The sequence below is a fragment of the Heloderma suspectum genome, chromosome 4, assembly GCF_057233095.1.
Source record: "Heloderma suspectum isolate Gila_16-S chromosome 4, 16-S_ref, whole genome shotgun sequence".
Classification (NCBI taxonomy): Eukaryota; Metazoa; Chordata; class Lepidosauria; order Squamata; family Helodermatidae; genus Heloderma; species Heloderma suspectum.
Genome location: NC_139461.1, coordinates 71,189,139 through 71,210,832, shown reverse-complemented (window position 1 = coordinate 71,210,832; position 21,694 = coordinate 71,189,139). Strand labels below are relative to the sequence as shown.

Genomic DNA, 21,694 nt, shown 5'->3' with positions numbered 1-21,694 from the left:
GTTGTAGCAATTCAAAACATCTGAAGGGTATGAGGTTGCCTGCTCCTGGGATTTGTTTTGTTGTGCAGTGTTTCTCCCTATCTCCCATATCGTTCTGGCTAAGTGTGGTGGCCACCGTGCATAAGGCTTTCACTAGCCCAGCAATTCATACACTGAGGGAGACTTGGGTGCTGGCAGTCCACACAGCATGGCTGGAACAGGATGGAAAAACTGGCATCACCTCCACCATGCACCTCTGAATCCAGGGAGAACAATGCAAATGCAGTGGCACGGGGATCCTCACATCTCCACATCTACTTCCAGTGAATTTGGGCAGGTCTTAAATGTTCCCACAAAGATGTTGAAAAGAGGCCAAAAACAGTGGATATTTTGACACCCCCACCCCGCAGGGGGCACAAACAAAGAGAAAGAGGAGGACTGCAATTGCCTTTCAGGGTTATGTTGTGCAGGCCTACCATAACAGTATCTATATTATCTCCAAAACAATAATCTTTGTTCTTTAAAAAAAAACCCTTGAGAATAGGGTTTTTTTGCCCAGATGTCATTTTTCACATTGTTTATCATTTTCACATTGTAATTACTCCCTAATTTTCCTGTTTCCCTAAAAACAGCAGCAGCACTATATATAACATCTAGATGATCTTCTGCAAGAAGAAGCATCTCAAGTATTTTGAGTACTTTCCTGTATGTTTTCAAGCTTGCTGCTCTCAGGATTGCCTACAGTTAATCTGCACCATAGTTATGGTTTCTATTAAATAGAGCCCTTTGCAATAAAAGCTTAATGTACATACAGCAGTTAAACATCTGCATTGCGTTAGGATAGAGATGAGACAAAACAATGATGCTTGAGGTTATATCTAAACTTCCTTCTGCAATCCCTGTTTGATTTGTTAAAAGAAAAGCAACCAAGAGGAGCAGAAGTAGAGTCTCAGGCTAAAATTAGCACTCAGAAACCATTAGCCACTCACAATTTATTTTTATATGAAGTGAAATTTTTGGCCAGGAAAAACACATTGACCACAACCACCTCTTGCCTTTTTAAAAGTGAAATTTGCTTCAATTCTTATTTCTTTTCTTAGAAGGGCAGGTGAGGTTTTGGGTCTTTCCTCCATTAAGAGGTTTTCCTAAACAACAGCCCATGGGTTGTTTGAAGGTTTATTTGCACTAAAACAAGCCATGCTGCCTGGGTTTGGATGACATGACAAGCCACGCCTAGTGGAGCTGATTAGACAAATGGCCACTGTAGCTTGTTTAACTCATGGTGATCATGCGAACCAGGTCAGTGTATCTTGCAGTGGTGAGAAGAAAATCTGGGTAGATCATGCTGCAACTGTGTGAATTTGCACTGAACTGCATTGCTTTCCCGAGTCTCCAGCATTCATTGGCACGAGGACAATTGGCTCCCTTTCCTGGCCATACTCCCTTTCCCTAGACTGCTGACCATTCAGAGGTTTCCCAACTATTGTGCAATTTTTTCCCAATTCCAAAAGGTTGAAATGCACCTTCTAAGGTTTAGTGAGAGCTTTAAGCTAAAATATGCTGGTATTTTGGCTCCACCCCTTTTGCCTTTGGCCACAGTGCTTCTCTGAAACTGAATTCAGCCCTCAGGCTGAAAGAGGTTCCCTGCCCCTGATTTACAGTAATATGCATGACCTGAATATTACATGAGCTGGGACAGCTTGAATAAACAAAGTGGACAATACCAGTTCAGTTTGCAGGTGGTAGCGTGGATACCTAAATGCCCTGCTCCCGCCGCCCCCACTGTAAAGATCTCCCTTCTGATAGAATGCTAGCACCTGAAAGACACTGAGAGTTTGAGTCTAGCCTTCTCCCTGACTTGCTATGGTGGAAGGTATATTGGCATTGTCCTTCAGATAATTGGAGAACACATAATCATTTTTTTAAATACACAGGGTGATTTAATCTGAAGGAAATAACATCTGGAATAGACTTGATTCTGATGTTAATCCAGATGTTTTGAGCCATTTAAAAAATTGTATAAACCTCACTTGTACAAATCTCACTGTCATCCTCAGCATTTGAGTTCTTGCAATTAGGTAAAGCAGGAATTAAAAAGCAACTCATTAGAGTACCTACTGAGTTCCTATAAGTACAAAACTCCAGAAAAAATGGCACTCAGATACTTTTGCCAAGTATTGATTGCAGCTAACAGAGGGTCACTGTCAAATGCTCAGCAGTGACTAATAAATGCCACCAAATGGCTAAGTGATGTCCAATTAGTACGTAACAGTTCCTGTGGGGAGCCTGGGAAACAATAATAAAAAGTATGAGAGCCTTTTAATCCTGCTTTGTTTTCCACCCCAGTCCCACAAAGCCACAATGATCACATAGGATGGTAATTTAACCTACTAAGGGAAATAAATGTTTTATAGGACCAATATGGTAAATGCAGCCTCAGAACACTCTTGCTCAAATCCCTCTGGTTATGTCCACAACCCACTAGCATCAACATCTACGAAAGCACCACTTAACTGGATGTAAGTTGCACAACTTCCAGTGGATTGTGTGTGTGAGAAATGCTGTATCCACAGAAACAATTGGCTATCTTGATATTAGTCAAGCAGAGAGAATATTTATACCTGAATGGGTATTTTCAGTGTTGCAGTCTCTCTTCTGGCAATTAGTTGGCCTCTTCTTTACCTTCCGTCAACTGGCTCTTCAAGATTCACTACTTTACCTTGGATTTTCTAGGGCAAACCTCCCCACTCCCCCATTTTATTTAATGTGCCATCCTTTTTAACAATGTAAGCCTGCAGACCCCTTCATGGATCGCTGCCTTGTTGTGGCGAAGGGGCTTGCGTAACTCAGTGAAGCCATAAGCTATGCTGTGCAGGGCCACCCAAGACCGACAGGTCATGGCGGAGAGTTCTGACAAAATGTGGTCCACTGGAGAAGGAAATGGCAACCCACTCCGGCATTCTTGCCAAGAAAACCCCATGGAACGTATCACAAGGCTAAAAGAGATGACGCCGGAAGATGAGCCCCTCAGGTCGGAAGGTGTCCAATATACTACTGCGGAAGAGCAGAGGGAATTTCCAAGTAGCGCCAGAAAGAGTGAAGCGGCTGGGCCAAAGCCGAAAGGACACTCAGCAATGGATGTGTCTGGTGGTGAAAAGGAAGTCTGATGCTGTAAAGAACAATATTGTTTAGGAACCTGGAATGTCAGATCAATGAATCAAGGTAAGCTGGAGGTGGTCAAACATGAGATGGCAAGATTGAACATCGACATCTTGGAAATCAGCGAACTAAAATGGACAGGCATGGGCGAATTTAATTCAGGTGACCATCATATCTACTATTGTGGGCAAGAATCCCGTAGAAGAAATGGAGTAGCACTCATAGTAAACAAAAGGGTGGAAAAGGCAGTACTGGGGTACAATCTCAAAAACGACAGAATGATCTCAGTACGAATCCAAGGCAAACCATTCAACATCACAGTAATTCTAGTCTATGCCCCAACCACTGAGGCCGAAGAAGCTGAGGTTGATCGGTTCTATGAAGACCTACAACACCTTCTAGAACTAACACCAAAAAAAGATGTCCTCTTCATCATAGGGGATTGGAATGCCAAAGTAGGAAGTCAAGAAATCACCAGGATAACAGGCAAGCATGGCCTTGGTGTACAAAATGAAGCAGGAGAAAGGCTAAGCCAAGAGAACACACTGATCATAGCAAACACTCTTTTCCAACAGCACAAGAGGCGACTCTACACATGGACATCACCAGATGGTCAATATTGAAATCAGATTGATTATGTCCCTTGCAAAAAGTCTTGAAAAGTCACTGGAAAAGACCCTGATGCTGGGAAAGACTGAAGGCAAAAGGAGAAGGGGACGGCAGAGGATGAGATGGCTAGATAGCATCACCGATGCAATGATATGAACTTGAGCACGCTCTGGGAGAGAGCAGAGGACAGGAAGGCCTGGCGTGCTATGGTCCATGGGGCCACGAAGAGTCAGACATGACTGAATGACTGAACAACAACAAGCCTGCAGAACTTGTCTTTTATGTTTTTTCTGCATACAGCATCCACTAGATTCCTAGATGCTTTATAAATAATAATAAAAAATAGAAATATGAGAAATGTTACCCACAAACAATTGAATGACCAGATTTAGGTTTTCTTTAAGAACAAACTATCTGAAAGTGTCTTCACATGTGAGGCTTAAATTAGTGTTTCCTTAGTCTGTAATGCAAAGGTAAAACAAATAGTTGTGATCTGGATTGGTTGGTACAATGTACTTATGTTGCAATATTATGATCCCTGGAGGTTTGGATCTCTGTCCTCAAGGGTGGGGAGGTCTGCCCTTGGAGGAGGGGATCTGACATTGACTACCCCATCCCAGCCCCTGTGGAAATGACTGCAGTGCTTACCTCCCTGATGATGGATCTCTGACATCATGATAGGTAAAAAGGGGATGGATTGGGGGTGTGGCATGGGCAGACTGGGGAGGCTTTGGATCCCAGGTCCCAAAGCCCTTCCAGTTCCCAGGCATGCCTCACACACAGGGGGATTCACACTAGTCCTGGATCTGACATAAATAATTTCCCTCCTATTGCTTGCAATGGAAGGGAAATAGTAAACACACACATGCGTGCACACACACACATACACATACTCCACCCTGGGACAGAGTTCCAGAGAACAGCAAGGAGAGACAAGAAGGCCTTCTTAAATGAACAATGTAAAGAAATCGAAGAAAACAGAAACAAAATTCAAAGAAATTTTGGAAGACAGAAACAAAATTCAAAGTGATCTGGATAGACTCGAGCGCTGGGCAGAAAACAACAGAATGACATTTAACAGGGATAAATGCCAAGTTCTGCACCTAGGAAAAAGAAACCAAATGCACAGTTATAAGATGGGGGATACGTGGCTCAACAACACTACAAGTGAGAAGGTTCTTGGAATTGTTGTCGATCACAAGCTGAATATGAGCCAACAATGTGATGTGGCTGCAAAAAAGGCCAATGCTCTTTTGGGCTGCATTAATAGAAGCATAGCTTCCAAATCCCGGGAAGTACTAGTTCCCCTCTACTCAGCACTGGTTAGGCCTCATCTGGAGTACTGTGTCCAGTTCTGGGCACCACACTTTAAGAACGATGCAGACAAACTGGAGAGGGTTCAGAGGAGGGCAACAAAGATGATCAGAGGACTGGAAACAAAGCCCTATGAAGAGAGACTGAAAGAACTGGGTATGTTTAGCCTTGAGAAGAGAGGCTTCAAGAAGAGAAGACTGAGGGGAGATATGATAGCACTCTTCAAGTACTTGAAAGGTTGTCACAGAGAAGAAGGCCAGGATCTCTTCTTGATCATCCCAGAGTGCAGGACACAGAATAATGGGCTCAAGTTACAGGAAGCCAGTTTCCGGCTGAACATCAGGAAAAACATCCTGACTGTTAGAGCATTACGACAATGGAACCAATTACCTAGGGAGGTGGTGGGCTCTCCCACGCTGGAGGCGTTCAAGATGAGGCTGGACAGCCATCTGTCAGGGATGCTCTGACTTGGATTCCTGCATTGAGCAGGGGGTTGGACTCAATGGCCTTGTAGGCCCCTTCCAACTCTACTATTCTATGATTCTATGAAAACAACAGAATGGGAAAGACGAGAGATGTCTTCAAGAAAATCGGAGATCTCAAGGGAACGTTTTGTGCAAAGACGGGCATGGTAAAGGACAAAGAAGGCAGGGACCTAACAGAAGCAGATGGGATTAAGAAGAGGTGGAAAGAATACACAGAAGAACTATACAGGAAAGATCTGAATGTCCCTGATAGCCATGATAGTGTGCTCACTGAACTTGAGCCGGACATCCTAGAGAGTGAAGTCAAGTGGGCCTTAGGAAGCATTACTAACAACAAAGCTAGCGGAGATGACAGTATTCCAGCTGAGCTATTTAAGATCCTAAAAGATGATGCTGTTCAAGTGCTGCACTCAATATGCCAACAAATTTGGAACACTCAACAATGGCCACAAGACTGGAAAAGATCAGTTTACATTCCAGTTCCAAAGAAAGGCAATGCCAAAGAGTGTACAAACTACCGTACAATTGCGCTCATTTCACATACCAGCAAGGTGATGCTCAAAATCCTACAAGCTAGGCTTCAGCAGTATGTGGACCAAGAACTACCGGAAGTACAAGCTGGGATACAAGTACAAGCTCTTTCGAAGAGGCAGAGGAACTAGAAATCAAATCGCCAACATTCGCTGGATCATGGAGAAAGCAAGAGAATTCCAGAAAAACGTCTCTTTCTGCTTCATTGACTACCCTAAAGCCTTTGATTGTGTGGATCACAACGAACTGTGGCAAATTCTGAAAGAGATGGGAGTACCAGACCACCTCACCTGTCTCCTGAGAAACCTGTACCAGGGTCAAGAAGCAACAGAAAGAACCGGACATGGAACAACTGATTGGTTCCAAATTGGGAAAGGAGTACGACAAGGCTGTATATTGTCGCCCTGCTTATTTAATTTATATGCAGAGTCCATCATGAAAAACGCAGGGTTGGATGAATTACAGGTCGGAATTAAGATTGCTGGGAGAATTATCAACAACCTCAGATACGCAGATGATACCACCCCAGTGGCAGAAAGTGAAGAGGATCTCAAGAGCCTCTTGTTGAGGGTGAAAGAGGAGAGTGCAAAAGCTGGTTTGAAACTCAACATTAAAAAAATGAAGATCATGGCATCTGGCCCCATCACTTCCTGGCATATAGAAGGGGAAGAAATGGAAGCAGTGACAGATTTTATTTTCTTGGGCTCCAAGATCACCGCAGACGGTGACTGTAGCCATGAAATTAAAAGACGCTTGCTCCTTGGGAGGAAAGCTATGGCAAACCTAGACAGCATAGTAAGAAGCAGAGAATCACCTTGCTGACAAAGGTCCGTATAATCCAAGCTATGGTTTTCCCAGTAGTAATGTATGGCTGTGAGAGCTGGACTATAAGGAAGGCTGAGCGCCGAAGAAATGATGCTTTCCAACTGTGGTGCTGGGAAGACTCTTATGAGTCCCCTGGACTGCAAGGAGGTCAAATCAGTCAATCCTAAAGGAAATCAACCCTGAGTGCTCATTGGAAGGACAGATACTGAAGCTGAAGCTCAAATATTTTGGCCATCTAATGCGAAGAGAAAACTCCCTGGAAAAGACCCTGATGCTGGGAAAGATTGAATACAAAAGGAGAAGGGGACAGCAGAGAATGAGATGACTAGATAGCATCACCGATGCAATGAATATGGACTTGAGCACACTCCGGGAGAGAGCGCAGGACAGGAAGGCCTGGTGTGCTATGGTCCATGGGGTCACGAAGAGTCGGACACGACTGAACGACTGAACAACAATTTGCCAGCTGCTTATGCCAAACTCTGCCTCCATTTGTCACCATTTTGTGACTGGCTCTGCACTGCCATTTTGTGGCTGGTGGGCCTCAGTAATTTTCAGTTTTCTCAACTGGGCTGTGCAGAAAGTTTGAGAACCTCCACCTTAGAAGAATATGCAATTTTGAATTCTCTTAGAAATTTAGGGGAAAAATCAGGTTAATACTCACTCACTGAAATCTATAAGGCATTAACAGTGTAATCCTATGCATGTCTTATTCAAAAGTAAGTCCCACTGAGTTCAATGGGGCTTACTCCCAAGTAAGTGCATCTAGGATTTCAGCCTAAAGTGTATAACTTTAGACTGTACTGGGCTTTCAATTTCTTGATACTCAGGAACCAAAAATAGTATGACAAAAATATCAATTATGAAATAGTGGGTAGTGTAGTGGCAAATTCAGAAGTGCAGGGTCCCTTCATGACAGTCACAGTCATGCCCTCTCACAGCCACGTCCCTTCTAAGATTGTACAACCTTGTAAGATATACAGCCTTCAACTGGGATCCAAAAACAGTGCAGCTGAGAGTAAGGCAGTGGTATTTCAACTGGATGTCTGAGAAAAAAATGCAGGGGTGTTATTCTTTTTCACCTACTCACTCACTCACTCACTCACTCAAACACAAACATTCTAGGTTTTCAAAATACGATACTCTATTGAAGCGTCAACCTCTCAACTCTGCCCTTCTCATTTAAACAGCCTCCTTGCACACTCCCTTAGCGCCCCAACATTGTTGTTGTTGTTCAGTCGTTCAGTCATGTCCGACTCTTCGTGACCCCATGGACCATAGCACGCCAGGCCTTCCTGTCCTGCGCACTCTCCCGGAGTGTGATCAGGTTCATATTCATTGCATCGGTGATGCTATCTAGCCATCTCATCCTCTGCCATCCCCTTCTCCTTTTGCCTTCAGTCCTTCCCAGCATCAGGGTCTTTTCCAGGGAGTTTTCTCTTCGCATTAGATGGCCAAAATATTTGAGCTTCAGCTTCAGTATCTGTCCTTCCAATGAGCAGTCAGGGTTGATTTCCTTTAGGATTGACTGATTTGACCTCCTTGCAGTCCAGGGCACTCGTAAGAGTCTTCTCCAGCACCACAGATGGAAAGCTTCAATTCTTCGGCGCTCAGCCTTCCTTAGAGTCCAGCTCTCACAGCCATACATTACTACTGGGAAAACCATAGCTTTGATTAGACGGACCTTTGTTGGTAAGGTGATGTCTCTGCTTCTTACTATGCTGTCTAGGTTTGCCGTAGCTTTCCTCCCAAGGAGCAAGCGTCTTTTAATTTCATGGCTACAGTAACCGTCTGCAGTGATCTTGGAGCCCAAGAAAGTAAAATCTGTCACTGCTTCCAATTCTTCCCCTTCTATATGCCAGGAAGTGATGGGGCCAGATGCCATGATCTTCATTTTTTTAATGTTGAGTTTCAAACCAGCTTTTGCACTCTCCTCTTTCACCCTCAACAAGAGGCTCTTGAGATCCTCTTCACTTTCTGCCATTAGGGTGGTATCATCTGCATATCGGAGGTTGTTGATAATTCTCCCAGCAATCTTAATTCCGACCTCTGATTCATCCAACCCAGCGTTTCTCATGATGTACTCTGCATATAAGTTAAATAAGCAGGGTGACAATATGTAGCCTTGTCGTACTCCTTTCCCAATTTTGAACCACTCGGTTGTTCCATGTCCAGTTCTTACTGTTGCCCCAACATTACCCATTAGCCTTTCCTAAGCTCCATTATATCTGTCCCATCCCACAACAGAAACGTCCACAGACCCAGCTGGATTGAACCCCCCCACACACACACCCCTACCTTCTTCCTCCTCTCCCCCCAACTGATTTTTTTCTGTTTCCCATCCCTCCACCAGGGTTTGTTTGCCCAGATACATGCCAACCTTGTACCAAACAGTGTAGCTGACAGAGCAGGTTGCATTTGGCAGTTCTGCTTACTGTAGAAATTAATGTTCAAGAATTAACAGTGAAATCCAATGGGTGTTTATTTCGAATTAAATTTACAGAGATCTTGGGAAGGCAGCTAAGGCTGCAGTCCTACGCACGCTTACCTGGGAGAAAGCCCAATTGGCAATTGAACATAGTGGGGCAGGCCTCTGAGTAAACGTGCATAGGATTGTGTGATAAATCCTAAAAACTGGCACAAACCGGCCACCCGCCCTGCCCCATAAGTAAATAATGGTGGCAGCCCACCCCCCCCCACGCTGCTGCCGCTGTGGCCAGCAGCAGCAGCCCTGAACAGGTGGCCAGTGTTGCAGGAGACGAGGGCAGCGCCGGGCGGGTGCGCAGGGGCGGAGCAGGGACGGGCGGAGAAGCCAAGAGCTGACGAGGAGAAGTGGGGGAGAAAGGAGCTTGCAGAGCTCCCTCAGGCTCCTTCTCTCACTCCCTTTGTCTGGCCAGCAGCCAAGAGGCAGCCGCCCGCACTCCCCCTGCTCCCTCCCCCTCCCCTAGCAGACTGCGACCTGGCTGGGGACTGGCTTCAAAAAAAGTTCCGGAGCAACGCCCCAGCGCGACCCACCACCACTACACTGCTGGAAGTAGTTGAAACTGTATTCAAACAGGCATCACAATGCTATAGGTTTTTACCATTGCTTACCTATGAGAAGGATTATCATTGTGTCTGTGAGAAAGTAACCAAATATGAAAGGCTTGTGCCAAACTTCTACCCCAAAAGCAGCAGTCAGCAGATACATGCCTATTAGAACCTAAAGGGAAAAGAAAAAGCTGCTTTCACTTTATTTCAAGAAGCATAAGAATATAAGGCTCAGGTCATTCTAGTCTTGCATAAATGCAGGGGTAAACATTATTTGCCTCTTTCACCCACTATCTTTTCCATAGTGAAGCCTGATTAAGCTATGGAACTAAGTATTTGGTGAGAATTCCTGTCTGAGATTATGAACATATTTTTATAGGATTGGGGGTTGAGATGGATGACCCCCCAGAGTCACATCCAGCTAAGTAGTTCTTGATTCTAAGAGAGGGTGGGCTGAAACCAGCCGGACAGGTCTGGCGTAGGCACATCAGGTGGCTGGGCACATTCTCTTTAAGTAAACTAAAGTGATAGGTTGCCATAGGGATTAATTGCTAGACCACCTCCCTGATGAGGACATGGCCAGTGGCTGCTCCAGAAGGGGGTATGTCTTTCCTCCTCCACTTTCTCTCTCCTCCCTTCACTGGGAATGATGTCATGTAACACGTAGGGGCTGTTCACACAACACACTAACCCACACTCAGTGGTTGAGTGTGGGTTGTTATGAACTGCGGGTTGCTTGTTGACCTGCAGGTTATGTTGTCTGAATGCAGCCAGGGTGGCTTGTTAACCATTTAGTGGGGCTTATTTTCTAAAACAAGCCATCTTGAGAACCCATGGTTTGTTGTTGGGTTGTTCAGGGTGGTTAACAAGCCACATTGCATGATTAACAAGCAACACTGGCTGCATTCAGACAAGATGATAACTCGCCCTGGAAAAAACGTGCTGTGTTCAGACAACACGCTAACCTACATTTCAACAACAACTCACAGTTCAACACAACCCACACTCAACCACTGAGTGAGGGTTAGCATATTGTGTGAACAAGCCTCTATGTAACTGGAAGTATGTCACATTGAAATAAATGGGTTGGATCCAAACAAGTCCTTCTGTCATGGAAGGGGTCCATCTGTAGACAAAAAGGCCCAGATCCAGTGGGGTTTTTCCATGAAAAGGTGTTTGTGTGTGTTGGGGGGTAATTTTTGCCAATTCCTTCTCTAGTCACCCATGCCATCTCCCTCTAATCCTCCAGAGAAGATTTTCAGGTGGCACAGGAGGAAGCTGAGACCTGACAGAGTACCCCGTTCCATGAGTGGAAGTCTAGATCTAACCCAATCTAAGTCTAGATCTAACCCAATGAGAAAAACTGTCAAGTGAATGTGTTTCGACTTGGTATGGGAAGGCCACCTATATTGCTTGAAAAATATGCCCTGAAAGTGGTATAGCAGACTTGGGGTATGGGTGGAGGGAAATTATCTCCTTATCACTTATATTCCATCTTCTGCAAACTGCCATTCTTAAATATTTTCATAAATCTTTCTAGTGGTTAATAGTATCAATGTACTAGTAAGATTTTAAAACATATCCTAGCGATACAATTAAAGTTTAATCAAACCATTTTGTCCTAAGATCAGCACAGCAGAGTGATTTAAAAAAGAATGGTTGCTATTAAGTTCTTATAAAACACAATGAAGAGGAAAGAAGGCATGTCACCTTTTATTAAAGGCTCTTAGGATAAGCAGTACTAATGCCATTAGCGGATAGAACAGGAATCAAGCATGCAACTTTAATTAACAATAAAAGAAGAATCAACACCCAACTGACCATGCACTGATCTAACGTGCTGTCTCTATATGGGCTAGATGTCTTCAGTCACACCACACACAAAAAATGTAAAGTCACAATGTATGTGACTTTCCTGTTATAAGAGGAGTTAATTTATAGGCCCCATGAGGACAGAAACCTTTGTCCAACACACTGGACACTCAATGCAATTTTTTAAACTAACTGCACATTGTTGTCAATGCATTATTGCCTGCAAGGATCAAAGCATGCACTTTTAAAATATATATTCTTGAAGGGCAATTGTAGTATCACTACCACTTAATTGTATTTGGAAGCAGCCAGTTATCTAGGTGTATGTATTGACATGCACTTGAATTCATGTTTCTCAAGTTTCATCTATCATATATGAGCTTAAATAGATTTGACTGAACATAGATTTGACTGAATATAAGAGAGGGGCTATGCTGAAAAACACTGAAAAGCATTTATCACCTCAAATGCAAATATGTGCCAGGAGAATGTTGAAAAGCTAACCAGTTAGTTTTTCTTGTAAGGCTGTAATTAGATATTACAGGAGATGCATGAGTGCTGCCAAAAACATCAGCTCTGTATCTCCTGCCACTCTCTGTCCCATAATATAAAATGTATAACATGGTATTACTGTGCTCCAAGTTTGCTAGCTCTCACTCCACTTCATTAATAAGTCACTTGCAGGGAAACTCTTAGCATGGTAATATCAGGTCACGTGTTTTGTATGACTAAATGTTACTGTGGGAGAGAAGAGGAGAAGATACATGACTGTGTTTTTTGGCAGCACCATGTGTCTCCGGTAGCTCATTCCAGCCACAGTGGCTTGGTCTTAAATTAGCAACATTAGCATAGGTGGGTGATCTGTGAAAACTGCTCTGCTACATCAGCCACTGTTGCAAAATATAGCATGAAGCAAAGCTGCTGCAAGCAAATACCTGGAAACAGTGCATTACTGGGGATTGTTCAAGTGTTGTACAAAAAGCACTTTGGCACCACTCGAGCCACCTAATATTTGGTAGTCGCCTTTTAAGGAGGATTATAAGTATCAGGCACTAGAGCAGGGTGGATCTGCCCCCTTTTGCCAAGCAACGGCTGCTGTTAAAGTTATCTTGGCACAAACTATTGCACACGTAGTCGCTGTTCCACATGTCTTTAAGGGCTAGGTGCTCAAATTTGGTCTTTGCATTATCTAAGAAAAATCTTTGTATCCAAAGACAGTACACTGGAAGAAGTTATATATGCACTGATATATGCATAAAGAATTCCAGCGATTGAAGAAGTGCGATTTTTCTTGTTAGAAAGGTGGGGTACAAATCAAATAACAAACAGTTTTACTTAATGCAGGGAAATAACATTCATAGAAACAACTGGGCATTCTTTTAGAATTGTTAGGTGTCAGAAATGGATCTGCTGATTTTATTGTGAAGTCAGAGTTAAAGTTCTAAGGTCACAGTCTCATTAATGTAAAAGCACTAAGATATAAATACTCTAATTAATCTCCTGCATGAGCTTTACAAGGAACCCTCTAGAGAGAACATATTCTCTAAAAAGATGAAATAACCTTTTATAATGGAAAATAAGTTCTCTAATAATCTTCCTTTCTCCAAAGAAACAACAGTAAGTAAAACTTGCTCCTGAATATGGGACTAAGCTACCAGCCAGTCTCTTCTTGGCCTAATTCTAACATCTGTGAAGCTAAACTTGAAGTGAAAATCTTCCCATTTAAGATTGTTTTAAAAACCACACAATTGCAAGGAGCACACTCCATGTGTGCTTGCGATGGAAGGAGAGGAGGGGCAGTGGCAGTATTGGCTACTTCCAACACTGTCGCTGCACCGCCATTCATTCCATTGCACCCACAGGACCAGCCGCTAGCACGACGGGAAGCTATGCTTCCTATAGTAACGCCAGCAATGCCAATGGGACAGGACAGCCAAGCTCCCTTCTGCAAGCTCCACTGACCTGCTCCAATCCAGAAATAAGCATTTCTGCTTGTTTCCAGGGTTAGCGGTGGAACCTGCTAGGGTAGCGTTGTGTGTGGGTGTGTGTATCTATATCTATATATCATATATATATGTGCGTGCATACGCACATATATATATATGATGTTGAATAAACAAAACAAACAAATAACATATGAAGCTAAGCATTTCTGAGTGGTTCTTAAGATAAAATCCCATGTTAAACAAACAATGGAAGATCTACAGATAAATCTCTCAGTTGCAATCCTGCTGAAATGTTAAAACTGAGATCCAGTTCAAACATTCAGAAAAGGCCTATGATATACTTCTCCTGTGTTGTTATCATTTTAGAATGCATGAACGCATGCATGTTTGGAAGCTGCACGATTGAATGCTCCCCATGCTGAGAAGCCATGCACAAACAGCATGTCAGGGAGCATGCTGGACTAGGATATTCTCCCCTGACATGTTAGCTTTGTATGTACATTGGGTTTCTGGCTTGCAGGGGAAGCATTAAAAATGTGACTCCCTATATACATTCTGAAGTGATACTGTCCTAAGAGGCCTGTCTCATGCATTTTTCTGAAAGCACATTTGAATCAACTCTGAGTCAGGTCCAATCTGATGGAGCTGTCCTGGCTCCAGAGTGCTGAGGAATTTGAAATATAATAGGAAAAGGCCTAGGAGCCCCAGGATCACGACTGAGTTGCCTTGTACAATTTATATGGTTTGAGAACTAATTGCCTTAATGATTGCTTCTTCGCCTTGCACGTTAACTATTATGATTATTTATCACATGTATTACCCATAGGCTAAGAATGACTGCCTAAAGGTACATTCAGGTTAAATCAGTGTGACTTGCTTCCAAGGAAGGGATTTTGGTCTGAAATGCCTGGTTGCCATCTTATACAATACTGACTTGAAAATAATTTCCACTGAAATCAATGGACTCCACTTACAAATAAATATGTTTTGAACTGAATGTATCTCACTGTTTTCAGTGACCCTATGTAGGAAGGAGATTAACCACTTCAGAGAGTGGGAGAAGTAATGACTTTACAAAGGCCATCAAATGAATCAATAACAAATTAGGAACTGAACCCTAATACTTTTCTGACCAGAGTACTGATTTACTGACCCTCAGAAAACGGTCAAAGGGTTGGATCCAATAGTGCCATTCTGCTGAGGGAACTGCTTCCATCAGTGGAACTGGAGTGTGGCTGTCTTCCCAAACTTGGTTTCTTCTGTCAAGTCTCTTTTATTGGAACTGGGCCAGGTATCCTTCCCTTAATTAACAGCTGCCCCCTTTCTTGTTCCAGCCTAACCAGGAGCAGGTGTGTGTGACTCCTTTGCCCTCCTTGGATAGCCCTGTTAAAAGGATGTGGAGTTCCTACTCCTTTGGGATTGGGGGGGGGGGTGTCCATTGATACCTGCATGTGTTATTGTTCTGTACCTTGGCTCCCCTCCCGATGTGGGGGTGGAGGTGCATGAGGTTTGCCCTGGTGACTGGCATGTGAGAGTAAGTTTGGAGCCTGTGCAGGTGAGACAGTTTAAAAGTTTTTGGGTTGTTTTCTGTATTGTGTATTCTCTGTTCACCCTTTTTCTCTGTAAAAGCTGTTTTGATGATAAATGTATTTTTTTCCCCTTCCTGTTTGGATGGGAACTGTACAACTGAGGTTTCTGACCAGGACTCCAGGGAGTTTTCTCTCCCCTACATGGCTTAACAACTCAGGAACACATTCAAGACATTTGATCTGGGCCCTGGAAGGCGGGGAGCTGCTGTATAAGAGAGCTCAAGTAAGCTCCATCTCCGTCACAGTGTGATTCCCCCTCTACACTGGGCACCCTCAAAATCTGCTCTGGAGGACTGGAAACCCGCTGGAGCAGATTTTGGGCAGCACAGAGGGCTGCAGGGGGAGGAGGAAGTCCCATTGTACTAGCAGACTTCCACTAGCATGATGTTAGATTTAACCCACATTGTTTTCTATATGTTGGTATATAAAAGGTGGTTCCCAGCAGTTTAATTTCTTTTGTTTTATCCAACCTAATCAGAAGACCAAATCATATGTGGAAGGTGAGAAGTGAGGAGAAGCTACTTGGTAGGGTATGGTAATTTTGGGGGCTAACTACTATAGTTGTATCCAGCAGTCATTCCACTAGTGGGCAGAGCTCCCACTCATGGAAAGTGTCTCTGATCAAACTTAGGGGATCCCCCTTTCTGCTCCCAGCTCCCCATGTCACAGCTCAATCCCATTTAGAAGGGTCCCCAATCTTCTGTGCAGCATTTTTGGGGTGAGAAATCGCTTCCTGTGAACTCCTTTCTACCAGTATGATGTTGGGTGGATCCCTATGTCACTCTTTTACCAAGATGAAAATTAAGAAATGTAATGAATATATGAGTGTTGTAATGAATATATGAGTTTCACAACAATTTCTGATTGCTATGCAAATTAAATATATCTTTAATTATACCTGGAGCAATAGACCAGTGGGAGTTACATGGCTGGTATACTTATGGTGCTTCTCTATAGTGCAATTGATGACATTTGAGTAAAGACTACACCTAACAATTCTCATAGTATACCAGCACATAACATCAGGGGAGTCATTGAACAGTTTCACATCCAATAGTTTTAGAGTGCTACAAATCAAATGCAGCTAAATGACATTCCCCTTTATAATATCTGACTTTTATCCTTGCTGCAGGCATTTTTTTTTCCTACAAGGTGGTTGACTTTTTATTGATAATGAATTATTTGAGTGTGCTTTACCCCATCTATTGCAGAAATATTTCTTTAACACAATTTATTTCAATTTATTTAATTTAAAATTTATTTGAAGTCCCAGACAAATGCACTTGCCCTAAGCAATAGTTTCCTTTTCTTTCAATATGCTTTAAAAAGACCATAATTCTAATTTAAAAATCATAAATACTTACCACTTGGCTTATATCATATCCCCATGGAAGAAAAAGAACTCCTGTGTTATATTTTTCCCAGTGCGAAAACATAAAATTTAGTAAGATAACACTTAATGATAAATACATGGTGACAACAGAATTTCCAACTTTCCCATTATCACGTGAACAGATGGAATAAAAGGAGAGAGCAAAAATAGAGGAAGCCCAGCTGTCTAATCCATGGTCAAACAACTCTCCCAAAGGGGTACTGGACTGAGTCCTTCGAGCATGCTTTCCATCTATGGAATCTATAAAGGAACAGGAAAGTACCTACAGAAATTAGATGCTACAAGGCAAATAACAAAATTAATGACATCTTTGTTATTATAGGTTCCTCTTTTGCTTTCTGAATTGAATATTTTAGAGCCATGCTTTCAAATTTCTCTCAATGCCCATGGGAATTAGGAAAAAAAAGTTCTTCAGTCTCTTCACATTCAGTGAAAGTATTAAGAGTGTATAATTAACAGGCATTCAGCCATTACTTCAGATTTATCATGGGGCCTACAACAGGAAATGTACCAAACACTAGGGATCACCTATCCCTAGGGGTAGCTCTGTGCTAAAAAGAAGATGATCCTCTATTGAATCAGTGACATGGATAGAAAAAGCAGTTCAGGCTGGACTGGTCTCACTACTGGAAGATATCCCATTCCCTTTGTCTCCCAAATGATCCATATTTCATTCTACTCTCCCACTCTTCACTACCACCCTAGCCTTAGCACAACTTTTATAAAAATTGGTCTTGGCACAGAATCTGAGTTTCTTATTGTGAAATTTACACAAGCTTAATAACAACTGGCAGCATTTTTAGAATAAAAGACAGTTTTATATATACAGTTGAACTATGAAGGTATTGTTTTTGAGATGAGGACACTATAGAAATACATCGGCATCGTAACTAGACTGCAGCGTTAGCTGCCAGCAGCCGCTGCAGATAAAGTGACTGCTGGCAGCGCAGCAAAACACCAATGGAGAAGAAAAGATGCAGGAACAAAGTCTAGGAAGTTCAGTTACTATTTAATAAGTAATTTCCAATGCATTTCACATATCATCAGGGGAATTTATTCAGCAGGTAGCTAAAGCAAAATTGTATCTCCTTTAAATAAAACATGTGTAGAGGAGCACGTGGCAGTCATGTTCAGAGACACAGCACTTCTACACATTCTATTAGAAGCTTCTACTTCCATCTAGCTAACTGCTGAATAGATTCCCCCAGTGAAGACAAATGAAATATGCCAGGAATTAATAACTGCACCTTATTAGCCTTGACTCTTTAATCTTTCCTATGAACGGTGCAGCCCCAGACACACACACACCCCGGTTAATTTGGGGATTTTTTTGCTTGCCAATGGAGAAGGGCTTCGATTTTTATCTTATCCAAGATTCAATCTATATTTTATGTGGTGATATAACTCAAACTAGCTTGTGCTAGTCCTGTTGTTTCCATTCTGGGTTTGTTTTTTTACCCCAGACTGGGAAAGAGACTAGGGGTGCTTCCAGATGAGGTTTATATTGTGCCAAGAAACTTTCTTATTCATGGAATTTTATTCAGGGTCCAGACAATGTGTTCCATTCATAACCCTCCCATGTTTTCCTACAGCTTTTTCCATCTTTTTTTTCTTACCACGGAAAATCTGTTAAGAGAAAAAGACGGAATAGCTGCATAAATCCTTCTAACCGGTAGCACTAGGATCCATCCATTTGAAGCACCCTGGAAGAATGTGAAGCAGATCTTATGTAATGCCCCTTTTTTCTTGACAGTTTGGCCTTGTGACTATTCTTTTCATATCTGTTTTGACGGCCAAGCAGATCCATAAGGATTGCCTCCAACTTTCATTCTCAAGTAAAAGCACTGTCAAATATTGCTCCTTTTCACAGAAGAAAACCCAATGTTAAACTAATTTCTCTAAAGTGAGGAGTGGTAATGATTCACAGTCAATATTAGAATTCCATTTTTACCAAATATTCCCATACTGGGGGGGGGGGGAATCCAGAGGACAGTAGTCATGCTTTAGTCCCACTGAAATCAACAGCACAATTAGTCATGACTAACATGATATGATTGCTCCTGAGAATCCTCTCTTGCTTTGTTAGAGCCTGTTCAGCTCCTTAGTATACATCTGCGCTGAGGCCAATGAAGCAAGCTGGGAGACAACTGGAACACAGGTAGACAAAACCTAATCTCAAATCCAGTCAAATATAAGAGCTCATTATTAAGCTACTCTGTGCTGGTGGTAGAGGCAAAGCAGCAGTTTTTCTCCTCCACCATTACATCCTTCCAATGTCATCCATCTGAACTTGATTTGAGGTCATTTGGATTCTGACTGGGGGGACATCTGATAGAACCCCTGGTAGCATGCTGTAACATGTTTGCAAGACATTTCAAGGCAAAATCACTTGTATCTGTCACAACTTAAGATTCCACAGTTGAGACAGTTCAGTCTATGGAAATGTACAGGTCACCAACTGTTTGGATATTATTGGTTGACTTTCAGTTTTTAGGGCCCAAGGATGTGGACAAGATGCTTGATAAAGTTCAACCACCCTTGTCCCTACATCTGGTAGGAATGATGTGACTGGCTAGGACTGAAAAGTTATAAATTCCTCTTTTTGAGAGGGAATGCTCCCATTCTCCCTAAAGAAGGTGGTAGTCAGACCACTTTTCTGTAAATATATTTTTATTGTACTTTCAAAATGTAATAAAAAAAGAACTTGACTACAACAAATGCGAATTGTGCAGTTCTTGAGATGCAACTGATTTTATATACCCAAATTACATAGTTAGTGAGACCACTTCTGAAAAACACATCATTGGACTATAGATCTGAATAATTATAGGCTGGTGGCTAACATTACCTTCCTGGGCAAGGTGCTTGAGAGAGAAGTGGCAGGTCAGATCCAGGTACTCTTGGATGAAATGAATTTTCTAGCTCCATTTCAACTGGGGCACCAAACCTGCCTTGGTCACCCTGTGGGATTACCTTTGCTGGGAAAGAGACGGGGAATTGTGACTGTGTTGATTCTCCTGGACCTCCCAGCAGCTTTCATTGGCATCAACCATGGTATCCTTCTAGAGAGGTTGTCTGAGTCAGTTGTAGAAGGTACATATTTACAGGAGTTTAGCTCTTATTTGGATGACCATTTCCAGAAGGTGGTGCTGGGGGATTTCTGCTTGAGCTACATGACATTTATGCTTTGTGGTTCTGCAGGCTTCCATCCCCCATGGTATTTAACATCTACATGAACCACTGAGTGAGGTCATCCAGGGATTTAGAGTGCAGTGCTATAAGTATGCTGATGACACACAGTTCTCTCTCTCTTTTTCATCAGACCCAAGTGAGCTAGTGAAAGTGCTTAATTAAAGGCTGGCTGCGGTAATGGGCTAGATGAGAGCAGATAAACTGAAGCTCAATCCAAACAAGATGTAGGTAGTGTTCGTGGGTGGTTTGTCAGTTCAGGTGAGTGGCATTCATCCTGTTCTAGAAAAGGTTGATCCTAGGAAGAGGGCAACTTTGTAGCTTGTGGGTGCTTATAGACCCATCTGTCATTAGAGGCACAAGTGTCCTCTGTGCCATGGACTGCCTTTTACCAGCTTAGACTGGTATGCCAGGTATGACCCTACTTGGATAGAGACAGCCTGGCTTCAGCGATCCATGCCCTGGTAACCTCTCATTTAGATTACTACAGTGCATATGTGGGACAGGCCTTCAGTCAGAAATTTCAGTTAGTCCAAAAATGGCAGGTTGGTACAGACTGGAACTGGACATTATGATCCTATTATGTCAGTATTGTATCACCTACGCTGTCTCCTAATTTGTTTCCACGTCCAATTCGAAGAGCTGACGTTAGCCTATAAAGCAGGGGTGTTGAACCTCTTTCAGCCTGAGGGACAAATTAAATTTTGGAGATGCTCTCAGAGACAGCATTCCAGTGGTGGACTGGGCAAAAGGGGTGGGGCCAAAATAAAAAAGCAAAACAAAATAACATGTATTTTAGCTTACAACTCTTACTACCAATAAGTAAGCTTTATGAGAAGCATTCCAGCCTTTTATAATTGGGGAGGAGGGAGCACAAAAGCCAGGAAACCACCAAACAGTTGGCAGTTGGGGAAAAGAGGGTGAGCCTAGGGAAGGGTGTATAGCCATCTTGGGAACCATAAAGGCCAGATTGGGACCTCAGGTGAGCCAGTCATGGCCAATGGGTCTGAGGTTCAACACCCCTGCCCTCGCATGCGGAGGTATGGTGGGTGGCTTCTCAGCAGTGGCCTTTTCTGTAGTAGCCCCCCCACCTCCATTAGGGAATCCTCTCCCCAAAGTGGTCCACTTGGCACCTACTTTGTTCTGGTTCCAGGCCCACGCAAACACCTTTTTATTCCCTTACTAATCCTCTGTATATTTATAACACTGTGTTATGTTTTTAAGTAATTGTATTTTTATGATGCTTTCAGATCTTCTTGTTGTCATTCCTGTTTTAGCCACTACTGCTTTTAATTGACTGCTTTATTGCTCTGCTTTCATTTTTATTTATATGGATGTGGAATGTATTTGTGTTTTTATTGAAGGTTGCCCTGAGAAGTATTAGCTATAGGGAAACTAATAGATCTTAGAATAAATAAATAAGACATTAAATCCCACTGATTTCAATGTGACTAAAGTGTGACCAATTCCCTCTGGATCCGACCTATGATTGTTTTTTAAAGACAGATATGAGAAACTATTTTTAACAGCAGCCATTAAAGAAAAGTTTCATAATATTTTCTGATTTAACTAAATAAATGGTGCTTACATATTTTCATCATGTTATCAGAGTTTCAGCATTGTGGAACCATACTAACAGCATAACCTTTCAAGAATTCCCATTTTTAAATGTAAACATATGACAAAAACTCCTTCAGCCCCGCTGTGACTATCAATTAAATAAAGCCTGGAGTAATTTGGGTGATCCAGTCTTGTTCCTAGCCTCCAAATACCTCCCCCCATCCACACACACATTAAAGGAAGCAAGAAGACGTTTCATGTTGGAGCTCCTGG

The 21,694-nt window shown here is 42.6% G+C and overlaps 1 protein-coding gene across 1 annotated transcript in view; it reads right to left on the bottom strand.

The window, feature by feature from the left end:
* Positions 1 to 21,694, bottom strand: part of LOC146346997 (ethanolaminephosphotransferase 1-like) — a 62,219-nt gene that overhangs the window by 12,994 nt on the left and 27,531 nt on the right. The window contains exons 5-6 of the mRNA XM_084849604.1: positions 16,644 to 16,912; positions 9,996 to 10,104 (exon numbers count right to left, since the gene is read on the bottom strand). Of these exons, the coding sequence (XP_084705730.1) occupies positions 9,996 to 10,104; positions 16,644 to 16,912 (378 nt within the window). The remainder of the gene's footprint in view (positions 1 to 9,995; positions 10,105 to 16,643; positions 16,913 to 21,694) is intronic.